This window comes from Hemicordylus capensis, chromosome 3 (assembly GCF_027244095.1).
Source record: "Hemicordylus capensis ecotype Gifberg chromosome 3, rHemCap1.1.pri, whole genome shotgun sequence".
Classification (NCBI taxonomy): domain Eukaryota; kingdom Metazoa; phylum Chordata; class Lepidosauria; order Squamata; family Cordylidae; genus Hemicordylus; species Hemicordylus capensis.
Genome location: NC_069659.1, coordinates 191,727,767 through 191,751,816, shown reverse-complemented (window position 1 = coordinate 191,751,816; position 24,050 = coordinate 191,727,767). Strand labels below are relative to the sequence as shown.

Genomic DNA, 24,050 nt, shown 5'->3' with positions numbered 1-24,050 from the left:
AGCATGAGGATCCAGATCTAATTCTTTCTCAGGAAACATACCAAAATTCTCCTTACAATCTCATAAATTTAGCTGGTAGGCAGGTGCAGCTAAATTTACTAGGAAAATATAGAATTCAGGAGCACTCTTCCAAAGGAAGCATCCCATTGAGTCTGAACATTCAAAGCACAATGCTTGGTGAAATAAATTGTCTGGGAACAAATCACTGTTCTGCATCGTTCTGGAACTGAGATGCCACAGAAGGTGACTGTGGAAGTGAATACTGTGCTAACCGTGGGCTTGAATCTCAGCAGGAACAGGTTTGTTAGCAATTTTGTAGGGTAAACAAGTTGTGAAGAGTCTGCTGAGATAAGTGTTATGAGGATGGTGGCAAGCCTTTTTCTAGGACAAGAGCAGCAAATAGAGAATAGAGTTTTATGGAAAGGAATGTGTATGCATGTGCATGTGTGTATTGCTCTATGGTTATCAAGGGAGTGTAAAGATCTTTCAGCATCTAATGCAGGAGAAATACTAGCAAGGCAAATGGGAAGGGGGAACTGGCAAGGCAAGTGTTGTGAGCAAGGTGGAATGATGAAATAACCTCCAAGTAGCAAGCAGGATAAATATTTGGCTGACATTCAGACTAAATTACTTATAAATATTTGGCTGACATTCAGACTAAATTACTTATTTCATTGGTATTACTTATGAGTAATACCAATGAAATAACTTGGCCCATTAATTTCAATGGGACTACTCATGAGTAATCTAGTCTGGATGTCAGCCTTCATATTTCTGAAGCGTCAGAGCACAGAGCTCATAATTCTCCTACTTGATGGGTTGAAGTGATGAGGCCCCTTGATAAGGGTCTAAAAGAAGAGTGAATCTAATGAGAAACAACAAAGGTACATAGAGACTTTAACTAGGTGTACCCAAAACTGAGGCCTATATATGCTAGGTTCTTGCTTTGGACCACAGAGATAGGGGCTGCAGGCACATCAAAATCAAGAAGAGTTGGTATTATAGTAAGGAGGATATGTCCTTCAGGTTTGACAAAGTCTGTAGAGATCCAGTAGGAAGGTCTGTCTTAGCAAAAGGCAATTTAAGAGATAAGTGATTCACAATTGGCTCATTCTACAATCCTAATTTACTGAGTTAAAAAACTATAACAGACAAAATCAGGAACTTAAAATGTTACTTCAAAGAGAATATACATCCAGACATATTCCAACCTATTCTATCAGATGCTATGAAATCTGTCCTTGGGGTGGTAGGAAGACAGTTTTCTGATAAAACTAAAAAAAAGAGTGAACTTGCACTTCTGAAAGACACAGAAAAACTAGAAAAAGCTCGCAAAAATACTCCTGTGAAGTCATCCTTAGGAAGTTAGTGGAGAAAAGGGCAGAATTCAAATGCTAAATCCAAACCTCTCTGGCATATACAAAACAATATTACTATGTATTTGCAGATAAACACTCCAGATTGCCAGAGCTGTTTAAAAAAACCAAAAACAAGTGGCATTACAAATGAACAAGGAAGAATAATATCCTCAACTAAAGGAATAAGTGATGTTTAAAAAAACACACACCAAAAAACACACCAAATCCCTTTACACTTCAAGTAACCCAGATCAGAAGCACATAAATTCATTATTTGATAATATCACAATTAAAACTAAATTACACTGTTATGTATTCCTTAAACAGAAGACCAGGAAATTCAAACTTAAGCATGGGAAAGCTCCCACATAAAGATGACTTTGCAGTCGAGTTCTATAAGAACTCTAACAGTTGTTATCCTGGAAACGTGGAAGCATCTGAGAATTGTAGTAATTCCTAAGCCAGGCAAGGCTCCACAGTCTCCAGGATCATACTGTGCTATATCATACTAATAAATCAAAATGTGGACATTTTAACATAGATATTTTCAAACTGGACTGATGCATTTATCACAAGTAATCAATACTGAATGGGCAAATGGCAGCATAGTAAAAGTAATATACATTTTCTTATTATCAGATTCCTGTAAGGCTTTTGATGGCCTAGAGTGGCCATACTTCTCAAAACTATTTTGGCAAGAACAAAATAGGCACACTCAAATTAATACACAGATAACACCTAACTCCAGTGGAACATCACTATGTTAACAAAACACCCTCTCTAGATTGTTGGAGGGAATATCAGGACCTCAGGACTCTTACACATTTATGGTGGGAATGCCCAGAAGTTAGAAAGTACTGGTAGCTTATCCTTTAGTACAATTTCAGATGTAAAGACACAGACAGATCACAGCACCAGATTATGATCCCCCACAGTAGCATTACTACCTATTCTTAAAACTGAACATTTAAAAACACTTTCACAAAAATGAAACTGCTTCTCTTGACAGCTATGGGACAGAGGTAACAAAGAATAAGAAATCGCAAAAGAGCTTCACAATATCAGGATGGTTAAGTAGAGTAATGGCAAATTATTCTCTCTCAAAAACTTACTCATCAAAGACTAGTTAGCGTGGTCTGGTAAACAAGACCAATTAATGGAAACATGGCATCCTTTCATTCAATATGCACACAGGGCACCCAATAATGGTTACTTTCCTATTAATCAGATAAACCTATGGAAGAATATATTTTTTCATAATGTATGTATGTGAAACAATTTTATTTCTTCCTTGTTCTTTATCCCTTTATTTCTAAGTTAGTCATACCTGGAAAGAGAGAAACGGCTCCAGCAGGAACTTTCCTTATAGTTTTTGATGATGGCTCTAAAACATATAATGTAAATTAATCAATAGGGGGAAAAACATGTGCTTCACAACTTTACACAATTAATACTGATTAAATATGAACTGGAACACTAAAATAAGCACATTTTCTTATAAGAAATTATTGGGCGGGGGGGTTATGAACTATTTGCTCAAGACGGGTTTTACTTATACAAACTTATATCTGACATTGCAAATTTACACTCAACTCCCACAACTGAAGGATGGTTAATTGCGTAAATTGTTACACAAATCTCACACAAGTGTGAGAAGGCTGGTCACCCATAGCTCAATATTCCACCAGCTGTGCCTTGACTTGCTTTATGCTGGTCACTATAACAAGGAAGACATGATGTTCCATGCTTTTCAAGAGAGCTTGCGCCTACTAAATTGAGTTTCTTTGCTAGTGTGACCTTAAAGATTAAGCATGCTTCAACTTAAAGCTTTTGTGGAGTCTGTTTTTACACTGGAGTCTAATTTGAGATATAAATACAGATGGCCCCCTTCAGATTTTTTTTAAAGTACTCAGAGCATCTAATATTCACAGCATTCCCACCTTGTATAGCCTCTCCTACAGCAATAATCACACAGAAAAGGTGAAACCTGATACAAAACTAAAAATACATATGCTAACTGATTTTAACCTTTATCCTGAGTCAGGATTTTTAACTCATGAGTAGGGCTTACTCCCATTGGTTGCACTGGATGCCTCACAACGTTTCCAGACTAAAGAACCTACAATATAATTTTATATCACTTCAGTGGAGTGCAGTGTGAATGCACAATTCTTAAGAACATGAACATGAGAAAAATGAACATTTCAAATCCAACACGAATGAAGATCCAAATTTCAACATCCCAGCTCTCAGCATTTCAGCTGAAATGTGACACTGTGGTTGACTTAGAGCAGGCCTGCTCAACTTAGGCCCCCCAGCTGTTTTTGGACTACAACTCCCATGATTCTCAGCCACAGCAGCCAATAGCCAGGGATTATGGGAATTGTAGGCCAACATCTGCAGGAGGGCCGAAGCTGAGCAGGACTGACTTAGAGGCAATAATCACAGGTCTGGTAGCTGGTCAAGTGCATTCTACAAGTCAGTCTCCCAAAACCATCACATCTTTTGTTTGATCTCATCAGATGTCCTTGGGCACACATTTCCTGAGTACATACAAAACCAATGTCTTCTGCCCATCCAAGCCAAACACAGATGACAGTGGTTCCCTTTGTGAATGTGGTTGAATATCTGGGAGTATGTCTGGCTTCTTGTGTCTCGTAGTGCCTACGCAGGTGAACTCCATGATCAGGAGCGCCTCTGCCAGCTCTACACTGGGAAACACATTATCCCCTACCACAGCCCTCCGAGGGCCGGTTTAGCTGAACACAGCTCTACACACAGAACATCATCAGGGCTGTGGCGAGAATGTGCCAGCCCTGATTTCACCAGTGGACTAATTGATGTGGTCTCTGTGCATCTTGCAATTACGTGAGAGGGAAGTTCATCTGAATTGCCTGTCTACATGCACTCCAATAGGGACAATTCAGATTAGAGAGACAATTCAGAGAGCTGGTCTTGTGGTAGCAAAAACAAGGGCAGTCACGAGGATGAACCCGTGCGCGGGTGCAGAAGACCCAGTTGTAAGGGACCATGGATCCCTACAGAGATATAAGAGTTACTGCAGCGTAGGGAAGTAGGAAGGTTCTGAGTACCCACTGGGAGCCCTTCAAGTAGCCCAGTTGGGAATCCCTGCTTTCGAAGATTTTGAATCAAGGCAATGCACAGGCTCAGAATCCATAGGTTCTGAGACCACAAAGACTACAATGCAAGTAGCCTAGTTTTCCCTCCTACATGCAATGTTTGTTTATGATGTTTAAAGTTCTTTTCAGCATGAAGTACATAAATCCCAAAAGAAGGTTTATTAATTGACTTTCTTAAATCTCTAAACTGGCTTTTGCTTTGATCTATCAACAGAAGCTTTTTTCCACAAGCAAGAAAACTAAAAAAGTTATATCTGAAAACAAAAACCAAGCTTCTCCAGAGCCTGATTTACACATCCCATAATTAGATGAATACACATGACCAGTGTTCCTGACCGTTACCTATCCATTATACATAAAACTTTCACAGTATAGTCCAGGCATCTGTTTCATGTCCCTAAAAGCCTCACCATCATTTATTGGGACTCGTGCTTCTTTTTCTGTCAGATCTTCTCCTTTTGGCAATTCCGCAAAAAGATCACTCTAGTCAAAAACAAAAATTAATGGTAGTAGAATAAAACAACTGTAAAGTTTGCTGGGACTTGGAATGTCTTCTAATACAACCTCTTACTCAGTGTAAGAATATTTGTAATTAGTTACTATGTTACTTTTTGTGAATAGTTACTGCACAAACTACAGGAACCAAGCAATGAAAACTAAAAACAGCACCAGTCACAATAAAAGTGACCTTTCAAAAATATTGTTCATGAAACCATGCAACAAGAAGTCATTTTTCTTTCTGCTTATTCAATAGGTTTCCATGAGTAAACAATATTTGGACAATAACCATTTTAATTAAGTATCTTGCAGATCACATATGCAAAATTAAGATTACCTCATTTCTGCACTAAATACAAAATAAGATGACATCCAGAATAGACAATACAATATATTTAGGTTATCAAACTTTATGATTAGATCTCTGGGGAAGCAAAAACATTTGCATTTGAAGAGCTGGGACTTTGTGATATGCTGCTGCTGGAAGGAAAGCAAAAGCTAGGAAATACCCACTCTTCCCCATCATTTAATTCTGCAAGCATCCGCTGAAGGAAGAAGCTGCTCAATTCCTGCCTTTTGGAACAGGAGTCTTAAGACAACCCAGATTCTTCAGACAACCCATTCTTCTTCCTGCCAGCACCACAGAAAATGTCTGCCTTCTACCCAACAGTACTGAAGCATAACACTTAGCAATGTATCAAGACTCAAAGACATAAAGCTATAGCACTTTTGCATAGGGCAGGTTCAAGCATCTGTAATGAAGATTTGAAGTAAGTTATAGGTCAAGTTCCCCGAAGGAAGTAGGGCAGGATGCGCCAAGACTGGAGGGTTCAGATGACACAACCCATCTTGGCATATCAGAAGCTGGAACAGTAGTAGAGGCTTGCACAGGAGAAGTGTGTGCTTATGGGACAATGGCAACCTCAAGTGCCGCCATACTCCTGCAGCCAGCCTAATCATGTTTGAAGAATGCACAGAAGTTGAGCAGAGTACAACTGGACTACCCCAAGCTTGACTGACTTGTGAAGTTTCCCCAGGACCTAAGTACTTTTCTGTTTATAATGAAGTTGCAGTGGAAGCAGCTAGATGTATCCTCAAGGTCAGCTGAAAACAATGGTGCAGCGGGAGAGACTTGGGAATTTTCAGTGCATTCTGGCTAGCAAAGCCATATCTAAAACAAACTGAATATGGACAGAATTAACTTTTCTCTCACATTATGTTCTGTTGACGCTATCACTGATCAGTTTAATCCAGATTTTGTACAGAAATCTGAACATTTATTACCAACCTCTTCCTCATCATCAAAGAGTCCTGTCCCACCACTGAAGAGGCCTCCTTTAGAGCCAAATGGTGAGAAATCTTCATCAGTTAACCTGGGAGGCTTAAAGATATCATCCTCATCTAGGAAGAGATAATATATGCATCAGTGTACTTTCACAGGAGCTAGAAAGAAACACATCATAAGATATTCAGCCATCTACTATATACATTATGGTGCTCTGTCTCTAGCCTGCCCTCCCCAAAGGACCTCAGGGCAATGTACAAGATTCCCTTCACCTCCTTTTATCCTTACTACAATCCTAGAAGTATGTTAGGTTTAGAGAGACTGGTCTAAGATCACCCAGTTAACTTCCTGGCTGAGTGGGAATTTGGACCTGGAAATACCACTACATCACATTGTCTGTCACTGACATGAATATATAAAGTTGACTTATACTAAAACAGTCCATTCGTCCATCTGGCTTAGAATTCTAAGTGATGGTAGCTCTCTGGAGTCTCAGGAAGAGATATTTCCTATCATCTGCTACCTGTCCTTTTAACTGAATATGCTAGAAATTGAGCCCGAGACTTCCTACTTACACAAAGCATGTGTTCTGCCACAGAGCTATGGCTCCTCCTAGACAGAAGCTAGAAGCTTCTTTTTCTCCCACTGAGAAATCTACCTTGTCATAAATTCATCATCCTTAGATATTCCACAAGTTGGGCAATGGAGCTGCAGCAGTTGTGACTGTACAGTCCCATGGATAGAGTGACAGTCCTCAGTCAGACTCAAGGATCAAATCCCATTTAATCTAACCCACTGGCAGCTCTTTTGCAGCTTCTTAGATCCCCACATATGGAATGGAAGCAACAGCGATTGACAAAAGAAATAAAGGTAATCATATTTACATTGCATCATTTTTAAAGAGCCTTTAAGCTTAAAGACAGCCAACAGAGATTTTGTCTATTGTAAGACGCAGAAAGTTTTACATATGCCCGCTTCTTCTCTGGTAGTTAAGTAAAGCAGATTATATTTTACTAAGAATGAGGGCATTAAATTTTTTTTAGAAAACAATTGATTTAGTTATATATCTCCCCCCAACACCTTTACCCACAACCTTCATCCTCCCATAAGGCACTGAGCACATGGTGGGTAGGTGGGTGGGGGAACCCTACCATCTGATGGAATGCTAATTTCTTCCTTGTCTTTTGATGGTATCTTGTTTTTCATATCTGCTAATGATTCAAATAGAAAATTTTAATCAGTCTTTCTTCTCTGTAAATGCATTATTTATGAAAACAGTTTGCATGCAACAAATAGAAAGCGGCCACTTGCTTTTTTTAAAAAATTTTTAAACCGAAGGCTTTCACAGAGATAAACTGATTTATAAACTGCCTAGATATTTTTGTTAGGCAGTATATAAAATGTACAAACAACAAACTCACTCTCTCTATTCTGGATTATCATTCATTACTCTGCAGCTGCCTCTTCAGCATACAGTCCCAGCAGAATACTCATTCATCATCCTAGGATACTCGTTCTGAGTATTCCACAATGTCCTGCTTTAGGCTTGAAGTTCTAAGGCACAGGTCAAGACTTAAAATCACAAAGCTGAAGAAGGTATTGTAGGCCATATAGTCGAAACCCATAATCAATACAGGATATCCAGAACTAGAATATCTCCAATAGATGGCTGTTCAGCCTCTGCCTGAAAACTTCCAGCAAAGCAGGACGCACCATTTATAGGTAAATAGTTCCATTGCCAAAACATTATTAACGTTAAGAAGTTTCAATTAAAATCTACCCTCCTGTAACAAGCCCAGTACACCTATCCTGCCTTCAAGGGCAGCAGAGAAGAAGTCTTTGCTCTCTTCAATGGGCTCTCTTCAATGGGACATCTAAAGAGAGCTATGAAATATGTTTCTCTGACAACGACCTCTAATAATCTTCTTACTCATATACAAACATGCAGAAACCCAAGTTGTTCTGATTTGTTAGCATATCAACAGAAAGCATGAATATCATTCCTAACCATAGTAGAGTGTGTGTGCGCGCGCACACGCACACACACACACACACACACACAGGTCTGAGAATTAACTTACACGATTGCTCTTTAGCTTGCTTACATGGAACCTCCCCTTTGATCCGAGCTGCAAGCTCATCTGTAAATGATGTGGACGTTTTCTTTTTCTGAAAAGGTTACCAGGTACATGGAGAGATAAGACACATATATAAAGTAGTTTCTATTTGGTTGTCTGGTTTTTCAAAACATGCTACAGAAAATAGCTTTTATTCATGGAAAACTTTGAGAAGTTTCAAACTGTGAAGATATAAGAATAGAAGAGAATAAAAGCAACCTCCAGCACAAAAGAAGGGAGGTAGCACTTTACTTTCATACAAAACACAAGCCTTAGGTAAAATGTCACAGAACTGATAGTTTTATTGGGGGGTTTTTAGTTGGCCAGAGAGCCCATCTTTCAGTACAATCTTGTTTATTTCCTACTCTGATAAACAAGGAGAAAGAGTCTAATAATTATATAAAGTTTATGTTTCAACTAGTTATGTGCCAATCTCCTCAGTTAACAAATGACAAAACCTTTAATCTTGAAGGACATTTGAAGAATTTCAAAACTATGGCAAAAATATAAACTAACACGAAATTACACTACCTTCAGAAAACACATCATCATCTTATAGAATCACAGAATTTTAGAGTTGGAAGTGACCTTGGAGGTCTCGTAGTCCAAACTAATGCTCAGTGAAAGAACTGTTACAGCATCCCTGGCAAATGCCTGTCCAGCTTCTGTTTGAAAGCTTCCAGTGTAGGAGAGCCCACCACTGCCTGATGCAGTTCCATGGTCAAACCTAATGCCTAGCCTAATGTCTTCCTAATGTCTAGCCTAAAACTGATTCCTTGTAATTGCAATCCATTGGTTCTCATTCCACCCTCAAGAACAAAAATAAACAAGCTCCACCTGGCTCCTCCTTTTATGTGAAAGTCCTTCCGATATTTGAAGACTGCCATCATATCCCTTCTTAGTTTTTTCTTCTGCCCTAATCCTTCTTAGTCTTTTCTTCTCCAGGCTAAACATACCCAGCTCCTTCAACTGATCCTTATAGGATCTGGTTTCCAGACCCCTCACCACCTTAGCTGCCCTCCTCTGAACCCATTCCAGTTTATCCAGTTTTCAAGTTTATCAATGTCCTTCTTAGAGCTCATGTCCAACTTGTAGTCCACTAAGACACCTAGTCCTTTTCACTTGCACTGCTGCTAAGTCAGGTTTCCCCCAGACTGTACATGTGCATTTGAGTTTTCTTATCCTAATGCAGGATTTTACATGTGTCTCTGATGAACTTCATCATCTTGTTTTGGGTTCTTGCTGTTTTGGAGAATTGTTTGCAATTATGCCCTCAGTATCTCACTAAAAATCTTATAAAATAAGCAAACATTCAATATAAAGAATGTCCCCAGCTAATTGAGAGAGGAGGCACTTTTTAGAAGTGATGATTCTCTTTATTGAGCAGGGGGAAAGCAACTGGCCCTATCCAGCCGCAGCACAGCATCCCTCCAGTGGCTGTTGCTAGTGTCTATCTTATGTTTCTGTTTAGATTGTGAGCCCTTTAAGGATAGAGATGCATCTTAATTTAATTTTATTTCTCTATGTGGACTGTTTTGGGAACTTTTGTTGAAAAGTGGTATATTCATCATCATCATCACAAAATTAACTAAAAACCAATAGCATGAATTTCATTTAGAAGGAATTATACTTTTAGGATTATTTCTAAATATAGTAGTCCAGTAGGTTGTCTCTCTTTCTTCAAAAAGTGATGATTGGTCACAATTATATAACTGTAATAAATTATATAACTGTAATTTTTCTCTTCTGTTTTGGCTTGTGGCTGTAACATTAAAGAACTTGAACTTGACTAGAACCTGAACACATTTTAGGAAAGAGGAGGGCATTTTTACAAGTAATACCTGCTTCACAAAGCTGCTTCTTTCTTTGCCCCTCAGCTTTGCCCTCCCACCCTCTCTTCTGCCCAAACCAATGGGCTCAAATCAACTCTGAATAATTGGACAATCATTTCAGTCAGTGGTTTGCCTGCCTCCCCATCTTTTTTTTTAAAAAGTAATTTTAATATTGCATAAACAGAATGCAAAACAAACAATTGTTTATAATAGAACAAGCAGCACCACACATAGCAAGTACAGCCTTTTCTGCAACTTACATAAGCTCTAGTTTCTACTTGAGTACAGAACTACCTCATTTAAAAATCTTTCCAGATACTGATGTGGTTGAAAGGTGGAAAATGAGCATAATTTTCCTGATTGCCTGCATCCCCATATCAATGTACCATCTACTGTAGAATATAAGTGCAAGTCAGTAACCCAGCCAGCAGGAAAACTGTTTCCTGCTTCCTGCCAAGAATGTGTACTAACTAGAAGTAGTTCTCCTTGGCCAGGCATCTCAGTGGCAAAAAAAGGAAGAAGAGAAACAAGTCCACATCTGGTGGTACATATAGCAAATAGAAATAATGATTTTCCTTCATTTTCTTTTAAAAGTTAGCACTGCATACAATACCTAGAGATTCAAATTGGAAAATTATGGTAATTAAGAAAACCTTGAAAAAGGCACAGAATATGGTAATCTGGAGAGGTACAGCAGCAAATCCACAACTATCACTTCTTGACCAGTCTCTTGTAACTTTTTTAGAGCTCTGATACAGAAAGGATCTCATAAGGTTGGTTGGTTTGTTTTTGGTGGGTTTTGTTTTTGTTGTTTCAGGTTTTCATCAGTTAAAGAATGGACAGCAGGTCAGATGTAAACATGGCATTAGAAGTCAAACATGACCAGATTCTCCTTACATGAGAAATAAAATGTGTATATCCATATATTATGTGCACCATGGGCTGAGGCTGTTATTAACATTATTATTATTACTGGGGCATGCAAGAGGTACCTGCTGGTGAAGTTGAAACCTTCAACACCGAGGATTTAGATTGCGTGATATGAACAGTCCTCAGCATCTATCTCAGAAATGAGCCCAATACCGAAGGGGAAAGCGGCACTGATTATTCTGGGCTAAGTGCTTCCTCCAAAAGTGCCACTCTTTGCCTTGCAGCTCCGTTTTTTAAGGTTTTGTGGGAGAAGGAGCTGCAAACGTTGTAGATCTCTGTATTAGGTGCTTCTCCTAAGCACAGGAGACAAAGCTTGTGGCTGTCCATGGATGGGAGTGCCCTCCTACACCCCTTAGATCTTTTGAAGGTAGTTTTTCCCCATTGTGGCTTAGAGTTCATGGGGAAATGACACACTATGGTGAATGTGTTATCCACTCCTGGTCATACATGTTAAATTAGAAAAGAGTCAAGGAAGTAACCATTGTCTGATAAGTGAGAGAATGTCCGTATACCGTTCCGAGTCAAACACAGTAAAAAGATCAAAAGTATGTTATATTTTATGAAAGGGTAATCATGAACAAACAGTCTGGGATCAAAAAAACTAATTTACCTGTATCTGTTTGGTTTTAGATGAAATACTTTGAAAGAAACTTTCTGAAGAGCCATAGCAACCGAAGGTGAGTGCTTTGGCAGTCAGAAAGGAACTCAAACATTTATGAATGTCAACAGATCACGATACAGATCAATTAATTCCTTACCAGCCTTTCATTTTCTTCCATGTCACCTTCTTCTTCTTCTCCCTTTTCAGAGTCACCAAAAAGATCCTCATCTTCATCACTCAGCACTGCTATTCTCTGAAAAACGGAAAATACTATATTTCATACTGCAATGCATTTGACACAAAAGGTTACACTGTAATGAAGTTTATTTAGCCAGCTTTAGGCTCACCAATTGTCAGGGAGTAGCCTCCCTCTTTGGCAACAGAAGTATCCAAACTGGCTGTTCCAAGTTGTATGACAGATAAGAATATTATCCAGTTTCCTCTTCTCCAGTGCTCTCATGCTTCATTTCCTTGAAAGTCTCTCCCAGATTACAGAATGCCTGTAGTCAAGCTCGTTTTATCTGCTAAACTGCCATTCAGATTCAAGTTTCTTCCCCGTAAAGCCAATTAATCCAAACTCAAATGGTAACATGTGGGGATTGGGCCTTAGTTCAATGATAGAGCATTTACTTTTATATTCAGAAAGTCCCAGGTTCAATCCCCAACATCCCCAGGCAGAGCTGGGAAAGACTCTTGCCTGAAACTTAGGAGAGCCGCTGCCAGTCAGTGTAAACAATACTGAGCTAAATAAACCAAGAGTCTGACTCAGTATAAGGCAGTTTCCTATGTTTCTAACATCGTGAAGGTTGTGAGGTAGGCAGAGGGAGAGAAGAAAATGCCTTCTATCAGCCCAACTCCATCCACCACCGCAATATTCCAAAGTAGCACAAGAGGACCACATACTCTAACACTAGTGCTAAAAGGAAGAAATCGGAGGACAGCAACATTTTGTTATTCCATCCTCTCTCACCAATGCAGCTCAGGGAGGCACTATGGGGATATACAGGTGAAACTCGGAAAATTAGAATATCGTGCAAAAGTCCATTAATTTCAGTAATGCAAATTAAAAGGTGAAACTGCTATATGAGACAGACGCATTACATGCAAAGCGAGATAAATCAAGCCTTAATTTGTTATAATTGTGATGATCATGGCGTACAGCTCATGAAAACCCCAAATCCACAATCTCAGAAAATTAGAATATTACATGGAACCAAGAAGACAAGGATTGAAGAATAGAACAATATCGGACCTCTGAAAAGTATACAGTGTACTGTGCATGATTGGCCAGCAAACTCGCCTGACCTGACCCCATAGAGAATCTATGGGGCATTGCCAAGAGAAGGATGAGAGACATGAGACCAAACAATGCAGAATTGCTGAAGGCCGCTAATGAAGCATCCTGGTCTTCCATAATACCTCATCAGTGCCACAGGCTGATAGCATCCATGCCACGCCGCATTGAGGCAGTAATTGCTGCAAAAGGGGCCCAAACCAAGTACTGAATACATATGCATGCTTATACTTTTCAGAGGTCCGATATTGTTCTATTCTTCAATCCTTGTCTTCTTGGTTCCATGTAATATTCTAATTTTCTGAGATTGTGGATTTGGGGTTTTCATGAGCTGTACGCCATGATCATCACAATTATAACAAATTAAGGCTTGACTTATCTCGCTTTGCATGTAATGCGTCTGTCTCATATATCAGTTTCACCTTTTAATTTGCATTACTGAAATTAATGGACTTTTGCACGATATTCTAATTTTCTGAGTTTCACCTGTACTGTAGCAGAGTCAACCTGCACCACACTGCACCTTTACTACAGTGACATACTTAATAGCTTCTTTAGCAGTAGCCCTTGCAAGTGAGCCAGAAAAGCTAGGAAATTCTAGTATAACAGTATAATAGATGAAACAGGGACCTGTGAACTCCATGGGTCATTGGGAAAGAGTATCCTTGCTTCTTTACTCAGGCATACTCTTATGTTATTTCAGTGACTCTCATGTTCAAATGATCTCTGCCCAGAAAATAATCATAGCGGCTTGGGATCACAGGAACAGCACCTGGCAGGGCACACTTTCCCAGATTACTGCTATAGCTCCATGAATAGATGTCATTAATGTGCTCAGCCAATCTTTTCCCACCAATCTGCTGCATCAGTTTGTCTTAAGCTCAGGGAAATTCCTGAATGTAAGGGTTGAGTGTGTTTACCATTGGCAGGGATCTTTCCAAAGATCCCTGCCAATGGTAAGGGATTTACCATTTTTTGTACTGGCTGACAACCAAATTTCTGGCACTGGTTGCCCCAACAAAGACAGGCAAATTCAGAAATAAGATAGAGAAGTGGGAAGTCTGCTAAAATTTGGGGTGGTGGGGGGGGCAGGGGGAGGAGAATAGAAGCATATTGCACCCAACCCCACTATGAGTACACACATATGTACATATAAGTGAATGAATTAGACACACAAACACAGATCAAAGAAGGAAACTCTCCTTCGCTTTCTCTATCCCCATCTCTCACTTTTATCTATCTTATTGTGAATTTGCAAAGCCTTTACCAGAATCCATACCAAAGGGGCATTTTTAAAAAAAATCAGATTCAAAGATGTTTAAACACATCTGAACACAAGCTTAAATCTGTAAGAATATATTAGACCTTGTATATTAGAAAGAAAATATTAGACTTCTTGTACCATCTTGGATCTTGCTTTATATGTCCAAGCAGCTATTTCTAAATATATTAATTATGGTTGAACAGATTAAAAACAAGATTGTAGTAAACAATGAATTAGTATGGAATTAGATGCATATAGTTAAGTGGATGACTGCAAACATTTGGGAATCGGGGGAAGCTTATCTGTAGAAGAAGGGTTAAATAAGGTTTGGGAGATAATAAAAATAAAATTATGAGAAAGGTTAGAACCCACGCTCTATATATTTTTTGCACAGGCACTTTTGTATAACCTAAATGAACAGTAGAGAGCAGACAAAAGCAGAATTCTTACTTGTTTCTGGTCTTCCTCGCTTAAATTCCCAAATTCTTCATCCAATTCCTGAAACGCAAAAGCAGCTTCAAAAGAGAATCTGCACTCAAGAATATTTAAGCAGGGTTCAGATACTTTATCTAGATCATGACCTTACCATGGATTGTCACCATCAATTAAGTTTGGGATTCATCAACGAGACAATCCATAAATCTCCACAATTCCCCACAGAATTTAATAGTTTGAATAGCAAAGTCTACAATTAACCAGTATTATTTGAAGCTAACAAGAAAAAAAGAAGTTCAATGAGAAATCAGTCCTCTTCTTACCTCTCCATCCTTTCCTTCACTGTCAATCATGCTCCCACGATCACTGTCCATTGAACCTTCTGGTCCATGAAGAAAGGAAAGTAACATTACTTCAAACAAGGTTTATGTTTACATCCTCAAATTCACTATGCAAAGCCTATCATTAAGCAATTTTTGTCATGGCATTATAAATCACAATTATACACAGGTATTATACAGGCATGGGAGTGCCTGTACTCCAATGGGTGAAGCGATAAAACAGCATTCTATCATGTTATTTTACCAGACCTACCCCTACCCCCAACCGTTTGTGGCTTCTTAGAGCTTCTGTTTGCACTATGTGTGCTAGGGGCATTTTTATACTTAATCACCTGCTGAACAAGTGTATAAACAGGTTGCTTACCTGTAACTGATGATCTGGTAGAGATCCGTCGATATCCATAAGAATGGGTTCTGCGCCTGCGCAGGAGCCACGTGGTAGCCATGCCTGAGCTTGTCCAAGTGCCAAGGCCATGCCCACACACTGCAGCATGCTATTTAAGGCGGGGCCGTGGCCCGAAGTCCCTCAGTTCTTGGACAACCACCGAGGAGGACGACCATCCAGGTAAATAGGTGAGTTCATCCAAAGTAACGTGAAAGGTCAACGTAAGGGCCTGCAAACCCACATACACATAGAGACAGTACTACTACAGAGGGAAGGTCGGGAGGGTCTTGTGGATATCGACGGATCTCTACCAGATCATCAGTTACAGGTAAGCAACCTGTTTATCCAGAGCGAGATCTGTCAAAGCCCATAAGAATGGGTGTTTAGCAAGCTCCGTCAGGAGGAGGGGAGCAGTAGTAGCTATTGTAACACCCTTTTTAACACGCTTCTCCCGAAAGAAGCCTCCGCTGCAGAATGTACATCTATGGCATAGTGTTTTATAAAGGGGGACTCTGAAGACCACGTGGCAGCCCTGCATATGTCCATGAGAGTCACCCCTGCAAGGTGTGCAGCTGACAAAGCATGGGACCTAGTAGAGTGGGCCCTTATAGCTTCAGGAGGTGTCTTGTTCTGCAGTCTGTATGCAAACAGTATCAATTCAACCAACCATCTTGACAGACGTTGTCTGGAGATTGGAGTCCTTTTGGAGGGGCCCTTGTAGGATATAAAAAGCCGCATGGAAGCTCTAAAATCCTTCGTACGAGACATATAGAACAATAGAGCCCGTCGTACATCCGTGGCGTGTAGTGACCGTTCCAGGGCAGTTGAGGGGTCTCTGAAGAATGTAGGAAGTATGATATCTTGATTGAGATGGAAACTGGATATCACTTTAGGCCGGAAAGAAGGATCCAGGCGCATCCGAACCTTGTCCGGGTAAAAGCCAGTGTAAGGTGAGTCCACTCTGAGAGCTGTGAGTTCACTCACTCGTCTAGTCATAGTAATGGCTATCAGGAAGGCAGTCTTCCAGGAGACTAACTTTAAAGAGGCTGTAGCCATCGGTTCAAAGGGAGCCTGGGTGAGGGAAGAAAGGACTAGAGAAAGGCTCCAAGGTTGTACTGGAGGTCGAATTGGAGGATAAACATGTGAAAGACCCTTCAAGAAGGCCTTACTCAACAGATGTGAAAACAAAGTCTTTCCATCACTACCCGGGTGTTGTGCAGACAGAGCGGCCAGATGGACCTTTAAAGAGACATTGGCAAGACCTTGTGATTTTAGTGTAGTGAGGTAGCACAAGACGGATCAAAGCCTGTTTAGGTAGAAAACCTTTAGAACGTGCATTTATCTTAAAACGGCACCACTTGCTCAGATAATTCTTTCATGTGGAAGCCTTTCGCTGGTTAAGCAAGATATGGTTCAGCAACTTATCCACCAGGCAGTCAGGTGGAGAGTGTGCACGTCTGGATGGAGAATGTGACCTTCGTCTTGGGTCAGGAGATCTAGACGGTGAGGTAAGTGCTGGTAGCAATTCCTGGACAGTCCGCGTAGCAGTGGAAATCAGGCTTGCCTTGGCCACCATGGTGCTATTAGGATACTGCTGGTCGGCTGTGACAGTAGGCGCGCCACCACCCTGGGTATCAGGGGGAGCAGTGAAAACATGTACGGGGTTTCCCGGGAACAGTCTAGTTGAAAAGCATCCCCCAGTGAGTGGGCATCATGACCCGCTCTCGAGCAATATCGGGAGCACTTTGAATTTGTGGAGCACAAAAATAGATCTATGGAAGGGGACATCCAGAGGTCGAAGAGAAGAAGTAAGGCTTCTGTTTGAAGTTCCCATTCGTGTTGGCGATCCTTCAGGAAAATTCGACTCAGGTCGTCTGCTAAAGTGTTTTCCAGGCCTTTGATGTGCACTGCTATCGGGCAAATCTGGTGTTGGATGCACCAGTTCCAAAGTTGGACACTGAGGGCACACAGGCTGCATGGCACCATTCCGCCCTGTCGGTTGATGCAGGCCTGTGCAGTCGTGTTGTTGAGCTGGACTTGAACAACTTGGCCTTGTAGAAAAGCTTGTAGTGCCTGAAAGACAGCCAGTAGCTCCAAGAAATTTATGTGCAACTGGGCCCACTGTGGAGACCATCTGCCCTGGATTTTGTGGTTGTTGCAGTGAGCACCCCAACCTAGCAGAGATGCATCTGTGGTTATGTAGACAGTGGGTGAGGGAGTCTGAAATGGGACTCCACTGAGGAGGTTTTCTTGCCATGTCCACCAGGAAAGAGAACGAAGAACCTGGGGTGAGATCAGCAGGCGTGTTTGCTGGTCGTGTCTGGCTGGGTGGAAGACAGATAGGAACCATAGTTGGAGTTTTTGCATTTTCAGGCATGCAAAGTGTATTACTGTATTGCACGAAGCCATCAACCCCAATAGGCGGTATGGACCGAGCCGGTTGAATGGGTTGATGCTGGAATAGCAGCACTAGATCTTGAATGCAAATATATCTGTCTTCTGGTAAGAATGCCCTTTGAACTCTGGTGTTCAGAGCCACTCCTATATAGGAGAGTATAGGTACTGGCTCCAGATGAGACTTTTTCCAATTGATTTGGATCCCTAGATCGTACAGGAGATCCAGTACATAACGGATATGCAAAAGTTACTCGTCTCTGGTCTTTGCAGTCAGAAGCCAGTCGTTCAGGTACGGATAAATGGTGATCCCCCTGGTGTGCAAGTGTGCAATCACTATGGCCATACATTTTGTAAAAATCCTCGGAGCGGTGGACAGTCCGAAGCGCAATACATTGTATTGGTACACTTGCTGTCCGACGGTGAAGCGTAGATATTTCCGATGACATGGACGTATACTAATATGAAAATAAGCATCCTTGAGGTCCAACGCTGCAAGCCATTGCTCTCCTTGGAGGAGAGGTACAATGTGCTGCAACGCGGAACTTCCTGACACTGATGAACTTGTTCAGGCGACAGAGATCCATGATGGGCCGAATGCCCCCATCCCGTTTGGGGATTTGGAAGTAACGGGAGTAGAATCCATATTGCCCATCTGCCCACAACACCTGGGCTATTGCCCCCTTCCCCAGAAGTTCTTTTACTTCCTCCCGCAAAAGATCCAAAGGAGGGGTGAATCTCATTCCTGCAAACCGAGGTATGGTCTTGAATTCTAGTGCGTAGCCTGATGTCACAATTTTCAAGACCCATTTGTCTGATGTTATGTGGTGCCATGCGGGGGCATGGCTGGCCAGCCTGATGGAAGGCTGGGATGGAGTGATGTGATGATCCATCGAGGTTCGTGTTAAGACCTCCGCTGGCGGGAAAGGGGAGAGAGGTGTCGGTGGGCAGTTCTGAACTTCAAAGGCGCTTCTGGGTGTCCTGTGTTTTTGAACGCTGGGTTTGAGATGTTTTCTGTTTATGATGGTAGGACCGCTTCTGGTAGGAGGAATAAAGCTTTCTAAATTCCCGGCGATCTTGACCCCGGTAAGGGGGCTGATATTTCCCATAACCGGTGCAGAATTTGGATGCCTGTGAAGAAGCTGAAGGAGCCGTGGTGAAGGTTTTGGCAGTAAATTTTGACTTTTTAAATTGCTCCATAGTAGCATCTGTAGTCTCGCTAAAGAGACCAGAACCGTCAAAGGGGAGTCCTTCAATCTTATCCTTCATATCCATTTGGAGGCCTGTGGATCTTAACCAGGCATGTCTGCGCAGAGTAATGGCAGCCGTCATAGCGCGGGACTCGTTTTCTGCCAGGTGCTTGGCAATGCTAAACGGCGACGTGTCATATCCCCAGAACTCTCAAGGGTTTGGCGGAACTTGACTTTAAAATCATGCAGTGACATTACATCTAGATCTTTCTCTAACAGTTCCCAGAGGCCATGCGTATATTTAGCTGTACAGGCCGCATAATTAGCCACTTTGATGGAGAGGCACGATGTAGAATAGACCTTTCTTCCTAGTAGGTCTTATCGGGGGGAACTGTATGACGCTTGCCAGACTTTGAAGAGGAGACACAATCAATTACAAGAGAGTTAGGTGCAGGGTGCTTCAGGAGGTAGCCATTGTCCTTTCCCTGCACTCAATACAAGCTTTCAAGCTTTTTTGAGGTAGGCGTAGAGGTGTGCAGCACCTCCCAGGCACACTTAGCAGCCCTGGTAATCACAGTCAACATTGGTAAAGCTACAGGGGCAGTCGACTGAGACTGAAGCATGAAATTATATACAGGATCGTCAATAGTAGCAAGATGGGAACAAATGTCCAGTCCTAAGGCATCAGCCATGACACGAATGTGTTTGTGATAGGCTTTGAGCTCATCGTTTGGGGAAACGTAAGTAGGGGGTGCCACATCTACAGGTGGATCCACAGTGTTGCTGTCCTCATCAGAATCTGATTCAAAGTCCGAAGACTCGTAATGTTCAGAAGGGGAACCCGGTGGAGGCCTTTCTTCTTCTGTAACCACAGTAGTCTGAGTTCCTGCTGTCATCACAGTGGTCAGAGGAAAGGATTCTGTCTGAGTAGAAGTTGAACGGGTGCACAGTACAGGTGTTTGGGAGCTCCGCTGGACAATTTCTATGGTGCAGGTTTGAGAGGCTGCTGCGCTAAACCATGGTTGTACATGTTGTGAGACATCCATTGCAGGTAACAGACAAGATCTATTATCATAAGCATATGGCTCTGCCGGCGATGAGGTACCCAGGGTAGTGTGTATGTAACTACAAGTATGCCAGGCTAGTGGAGACTGGAGTTGGACAGTTGACGTAGGTAGGATCGATTGAGGTGCAGGGGCTGGAGGCACCTGCTGGGTTGAATCGGGATCTGATGGCAAAAAAACCCTTGAAAGGAGAAGTGGAACGCTTACTCGACGACGAGTCCAGTAAAGAGAGAAGTGAGCAAGTGGCTGATGGCAAGGTATCTTCATCGACATTGATGATTTCGAAAGCAGGAGCTGTGTACTGAGGGGTGACCTGCGAGGCGAGGAGTGGGGTATGCAGCGCCGAAGTCAGTAGGTCAGCAGCCGATGTTGAAGGAGAAGTGGAGGCAAGCGGTGTTGGTGCCAGAGAGAGAGAGAGAACGTGCCATCGGCATCGGTCTCAGTATCGATGTGGTCAATTCCAGATCTGTAACGGCCACTGTCAGTGTCGAAGGCAGAGGCACAGCAGACCGCATCGGAGTCACCGTCGAAGTAGGCGGGAAAGTCAGCACCGAAGGTTGCTCACTAGATGGCGACGGGGTTCGTTCCAATGTCAAAGCAGGAGACTTGCAACACTTAAGAGGTGGAGATACAGTAAGCTCCACCTCACGATGCTTGGACAGAGTCCGAGTCCCCTCCATCGAGTCCGGTCAATGGATTGACTTCAAGGTGGATGATGTTGAGGAACTTCCCAATGTCAATCTCGCTGGTCCTGGTGTCAAGGTGGAAGGTTTCGACTTTGGTGTTGATACGGGAGAACCTTTCAACGTCAAAGGTCTTGTCGACATCGAGGAGTCAGTTTTGGAAGACTTCGACGGCCCGTTTTTCGAGGTCGAAGAAGACAATTTCAAACGATGTTGGCTCGATGTCGACGGAGGGGGCGCCGATGTTGATCTCGGTGGCATTTTCGAAGTCATAGCCGATGTCGAGGGACAAGGTGTGCCTGGAGTCGAAGGGCTCAAAACCTCGTCATAAACAGCCGCCCGAAGGCGAAGTGCTCGATTCTTCCTTGTCTGCTTCGAGAAAGACAGACAAATTTTGCAGGAGGAGACGTTATGCTCCTCACCCAAGCACAACAAACAGAGGTCGTGAAGGTCTTTTGAGGGGAGTTTCACCCTGCAGCCTTCACACCACTTAAAGGATTTCTTCTCCTCAGCCATTTTCAAGTAGGTAGGTCAAGTCCAGTCCAGAGTCAAAACCAGGGAATCATCGCTAGCCAATCCGTGTCAAGAGCCAGAAATATCCGCAGCCGTTCAGAGTCAAGAAAAAACCAATCGTAGTCCGTCAGACAGGCCGAGTCAGATTACCAGGAATACAACAAAAACAGGATGAACTGTAGAATGGAGGAACTTTCCGACGACAAAAAGGCGGCAGACCGTTGGTCCAAACGCAAAGGCTGTCAGAAAAGAACTGAGGGACTTCGCGCCACGGCCCCGCCTTAAACAGCATGCTGCAGTGTGCGGGCGTGGCCTTGGCACTTCGACAAGCTCAGGCATGGCTATTGCGCAGGCACAGAACCCATTCTTATGGGCATCGACGGATCTCGCTCCAGATCCGCTTTTTATTGAATTCATGGGGAAATGGAGCATTGGTTCACTTACCGTGAAGGCTTCTTCTTGCTGCTGGGTCCAAGGACATCTCTGTGTGGGTTATCCTCTCCACGTGGCTCATAAGTAGAACTATGTAAATTAAGTTTGGAAAGCCTTAAGAGTCTGGGGAGGAGTCTTGGCTAGTTCTTTTAGGCCAAGAGGCGGAATAGCACATCAAAAGAACTCTATAGCAGACAACTCATAAGAGAGAGAAAAAAACAATTAACAAGGTAGGTATAGACCAGGGCTGCTCAACTTTGGCCCTCCAGCTGTTTCTGGACTACAACTCCCATAATCCCCAGCCACAGTAGCCCATAGCCAGGGATTGTGGGAGTTGTAGGCCAACATCTGCAGGAGGGCCGAAGTTGAGCAGCCCTGGTATAGACTATAAACAAGAGAACGTGAACACCAAGATGACGGTGACCCCTGGTGTTTTAAAGTGTAGGCGTGAGTGCCCATAGGGTGGGTCAAGAGGTCCTTGGATCCAACAGCAAGCAGCAGCCTTCATGGTAAATGAACCAATGCTTCATTCTCTGCTGCTGAATCCGAGGTCATCTCTTTGTGGGACATACCACAGCCCTGCAGAACCCTAGGCAGGGACTCAGGAGGAAGAACCTGTTGAATGACTCACCTACCAAAAGCCACTTTGAGGTGAAAGAGTTCATTTTAAATGCAGAGGCGAAAGAGTCCATTTTATAATGTTTGGTAAATGTAGAGGGCACGGTTCCCTCTAAAGTGTGCACATACACGCATGAACAAACCCCCAAGTCCCCGCACAGCAGTTTCTGGCAGGTGTGCAGTCTCTGCTACTGCCACGCAACTGCCCAGCACCCCATTTACCCCTCTCCCTGGGTGGGAAGAATTGCCCCATTTACCCCTCTCCCTGGGCGGGAAGAATTGCCCCATTTACCCCTCTCCTGCCACCACCACCTCCTTCCTCCCTCCCACCGCCCAGGCCTCCTCCTCCTCTTCCAGAGAGATCTGCAGACGGAGCCAGAGGGGGATGATGGCAGGCGGTGGTGGCAGCGCCCACCAGCGGCCCAGAGAGACCGGCAGAATGTCGAGTGCCACCACAGTAGGCGGGGGGGGGGGATTTTGCACACCGGTTTATTAATTCCCTGTGTGTGTGTGTGTGTGTGTGTGTGTGTGTGCGCACGCACATCTGTGTGTGTGAGAAAGAGTTATGTGTGCACACTGCCTTGATAGTGCCACCCAGAACAAAAACTCTTTCCGCTCATTAATGATAAGAATTAGAGGGAACACTGGCAGATGGAGCCCTCCAGGTAGCAAATTTCATGCACTTGAGCATTTGTGGAGAATGCAGCTGTTGCCCTGGTGGAATGCACAAATATGTGTGTAGGTGCTCTGAGGTTCTGGGACTCGTAGGCAAGTAAGATACAGGCCTTTATCCACCAGACAACAGTAGATGGTGAGACTGGTTGTCCCATGGTGCATGGCAAAAAGGAGATAAAGAATGACTCCAAGGTTCTGATATGTCCCATGCGCTTTACGTAGATTTTAAAGCATCTGCACACACCCAGCTTGTGCCAAGCCTTTTCTGTCGGTTTGAGACAGAATGAGGGAAGAATTACATCCTGTGATTGACGAAAGGCTGATGACACCTTTGGATGGAAGAATGGGTCTGAGATAAGGCGCATGGAGTCTGTAGGAAAAAAACAAAGGTTCTTGTGAATTGAAAGCGATCAACGCTCTGAAACCCTGTGGGCTGAGGTAACAGCCACCAGTAAAGACAACTTCAGGGACAGCAGCCGGAAATAATTTTTGAAAAACCTGAGAGAAGGCCCACCAGGGAAGTAGCCTGACATTTTAGAGTGTTTGCCTTCAGCCACTGTTCCAAGTCATCTTGAAAGAATTGTAGGAGGTGCTTCATAGTGGCTATGCCTCTAGGTATAGAGTGCTTTGCTGACCACCTCAGGAAAGCTCTCCTGGTATACTGTTATATTCTGTTAGTAGAGGCATGCCTTGAGGACAGCATAGTGTTAAGGACCTGACTTGAATAGTCATGCTGCTTCAGTACACGCCATTCAGCTTCCAGGCGGCTAGCTTTAACCAGCCTGGATCTTGGTCCTTGATATAAAAGGTCTTCTGTAATTGGTAGAAGTTGATGGTATGCTATTTGCAGGTTGTGAAGTTCTGAGAACCAAGGTCTCCATGGCCAAAATGGCGTGACTATGATAAACTGAGCCTTAAGCAGGTGCAACCCTCCTGAGGACCCGGCTGAGAAGAGGTGTTGGAGGAAACACCTAGGGTACGCCCCTCGGCCACAGAGCTGA

General features: G+C 42.8%; 1 protein-coding gene across 12 annotated transcripts in view; it reads right to left on the bottom strand.

Annotated features, from left to right (window-relative positions):
* LOC128350452 (WASH complex subunit 2A-like) overlaps positions 1 to 24,050 on the bottom strand; it is a 155,546-nt gene that overhangs the window by 101,145 nt on the left and 30,351 nt on the right. For 9 of the 12 annotated variants that reach the window (XM_053308809.1, XM_053308812.1, XM_053308806.1 and 6 more), the window contains 8 exons: positions 15,078 to 15,136; positions 14,770 to 14,817; positions 11,919 to 12,014; positions 8,363 to 8,450; positions 7,433 to 7,492; positions 6,285 to 6,397; positions 4,909 to 4,981; positions 2,686 to 2,742 (listed from right to left, as the gene is read on the bottom strand). In XM_053308809.1, the coding sequence (XP_053164784.1) occupies positions 2,686 to 2,742; positions 4,909 to 4,981; positions 6,285 to 6,397; positions 7,433 to 7,492; positions 8,363 to 8,450; positions 11,919 to 12,014; positions 14,770 to 14,817; positions 15,078 to 15,136 (594 nt within the window). Of the gene's footprint in view, positions 1 to 2,685; positions 2,743 to 4,908; positions 4,982 to 6,284; positions 6,398 to 7,432; positions 7,493 to 8,362; positions 8,451 to 11,918; positions 12,015 to 14,769; positions 14,818 to 15,077; positions 15,137 to 21,768; positions 22,015 to 24,050 lie in introns of those variants that run through there. The other 3 variants (XM_053308817.1, XM_053308805.1, XM_053308815.1) reach the window with 2 other exon arrangements.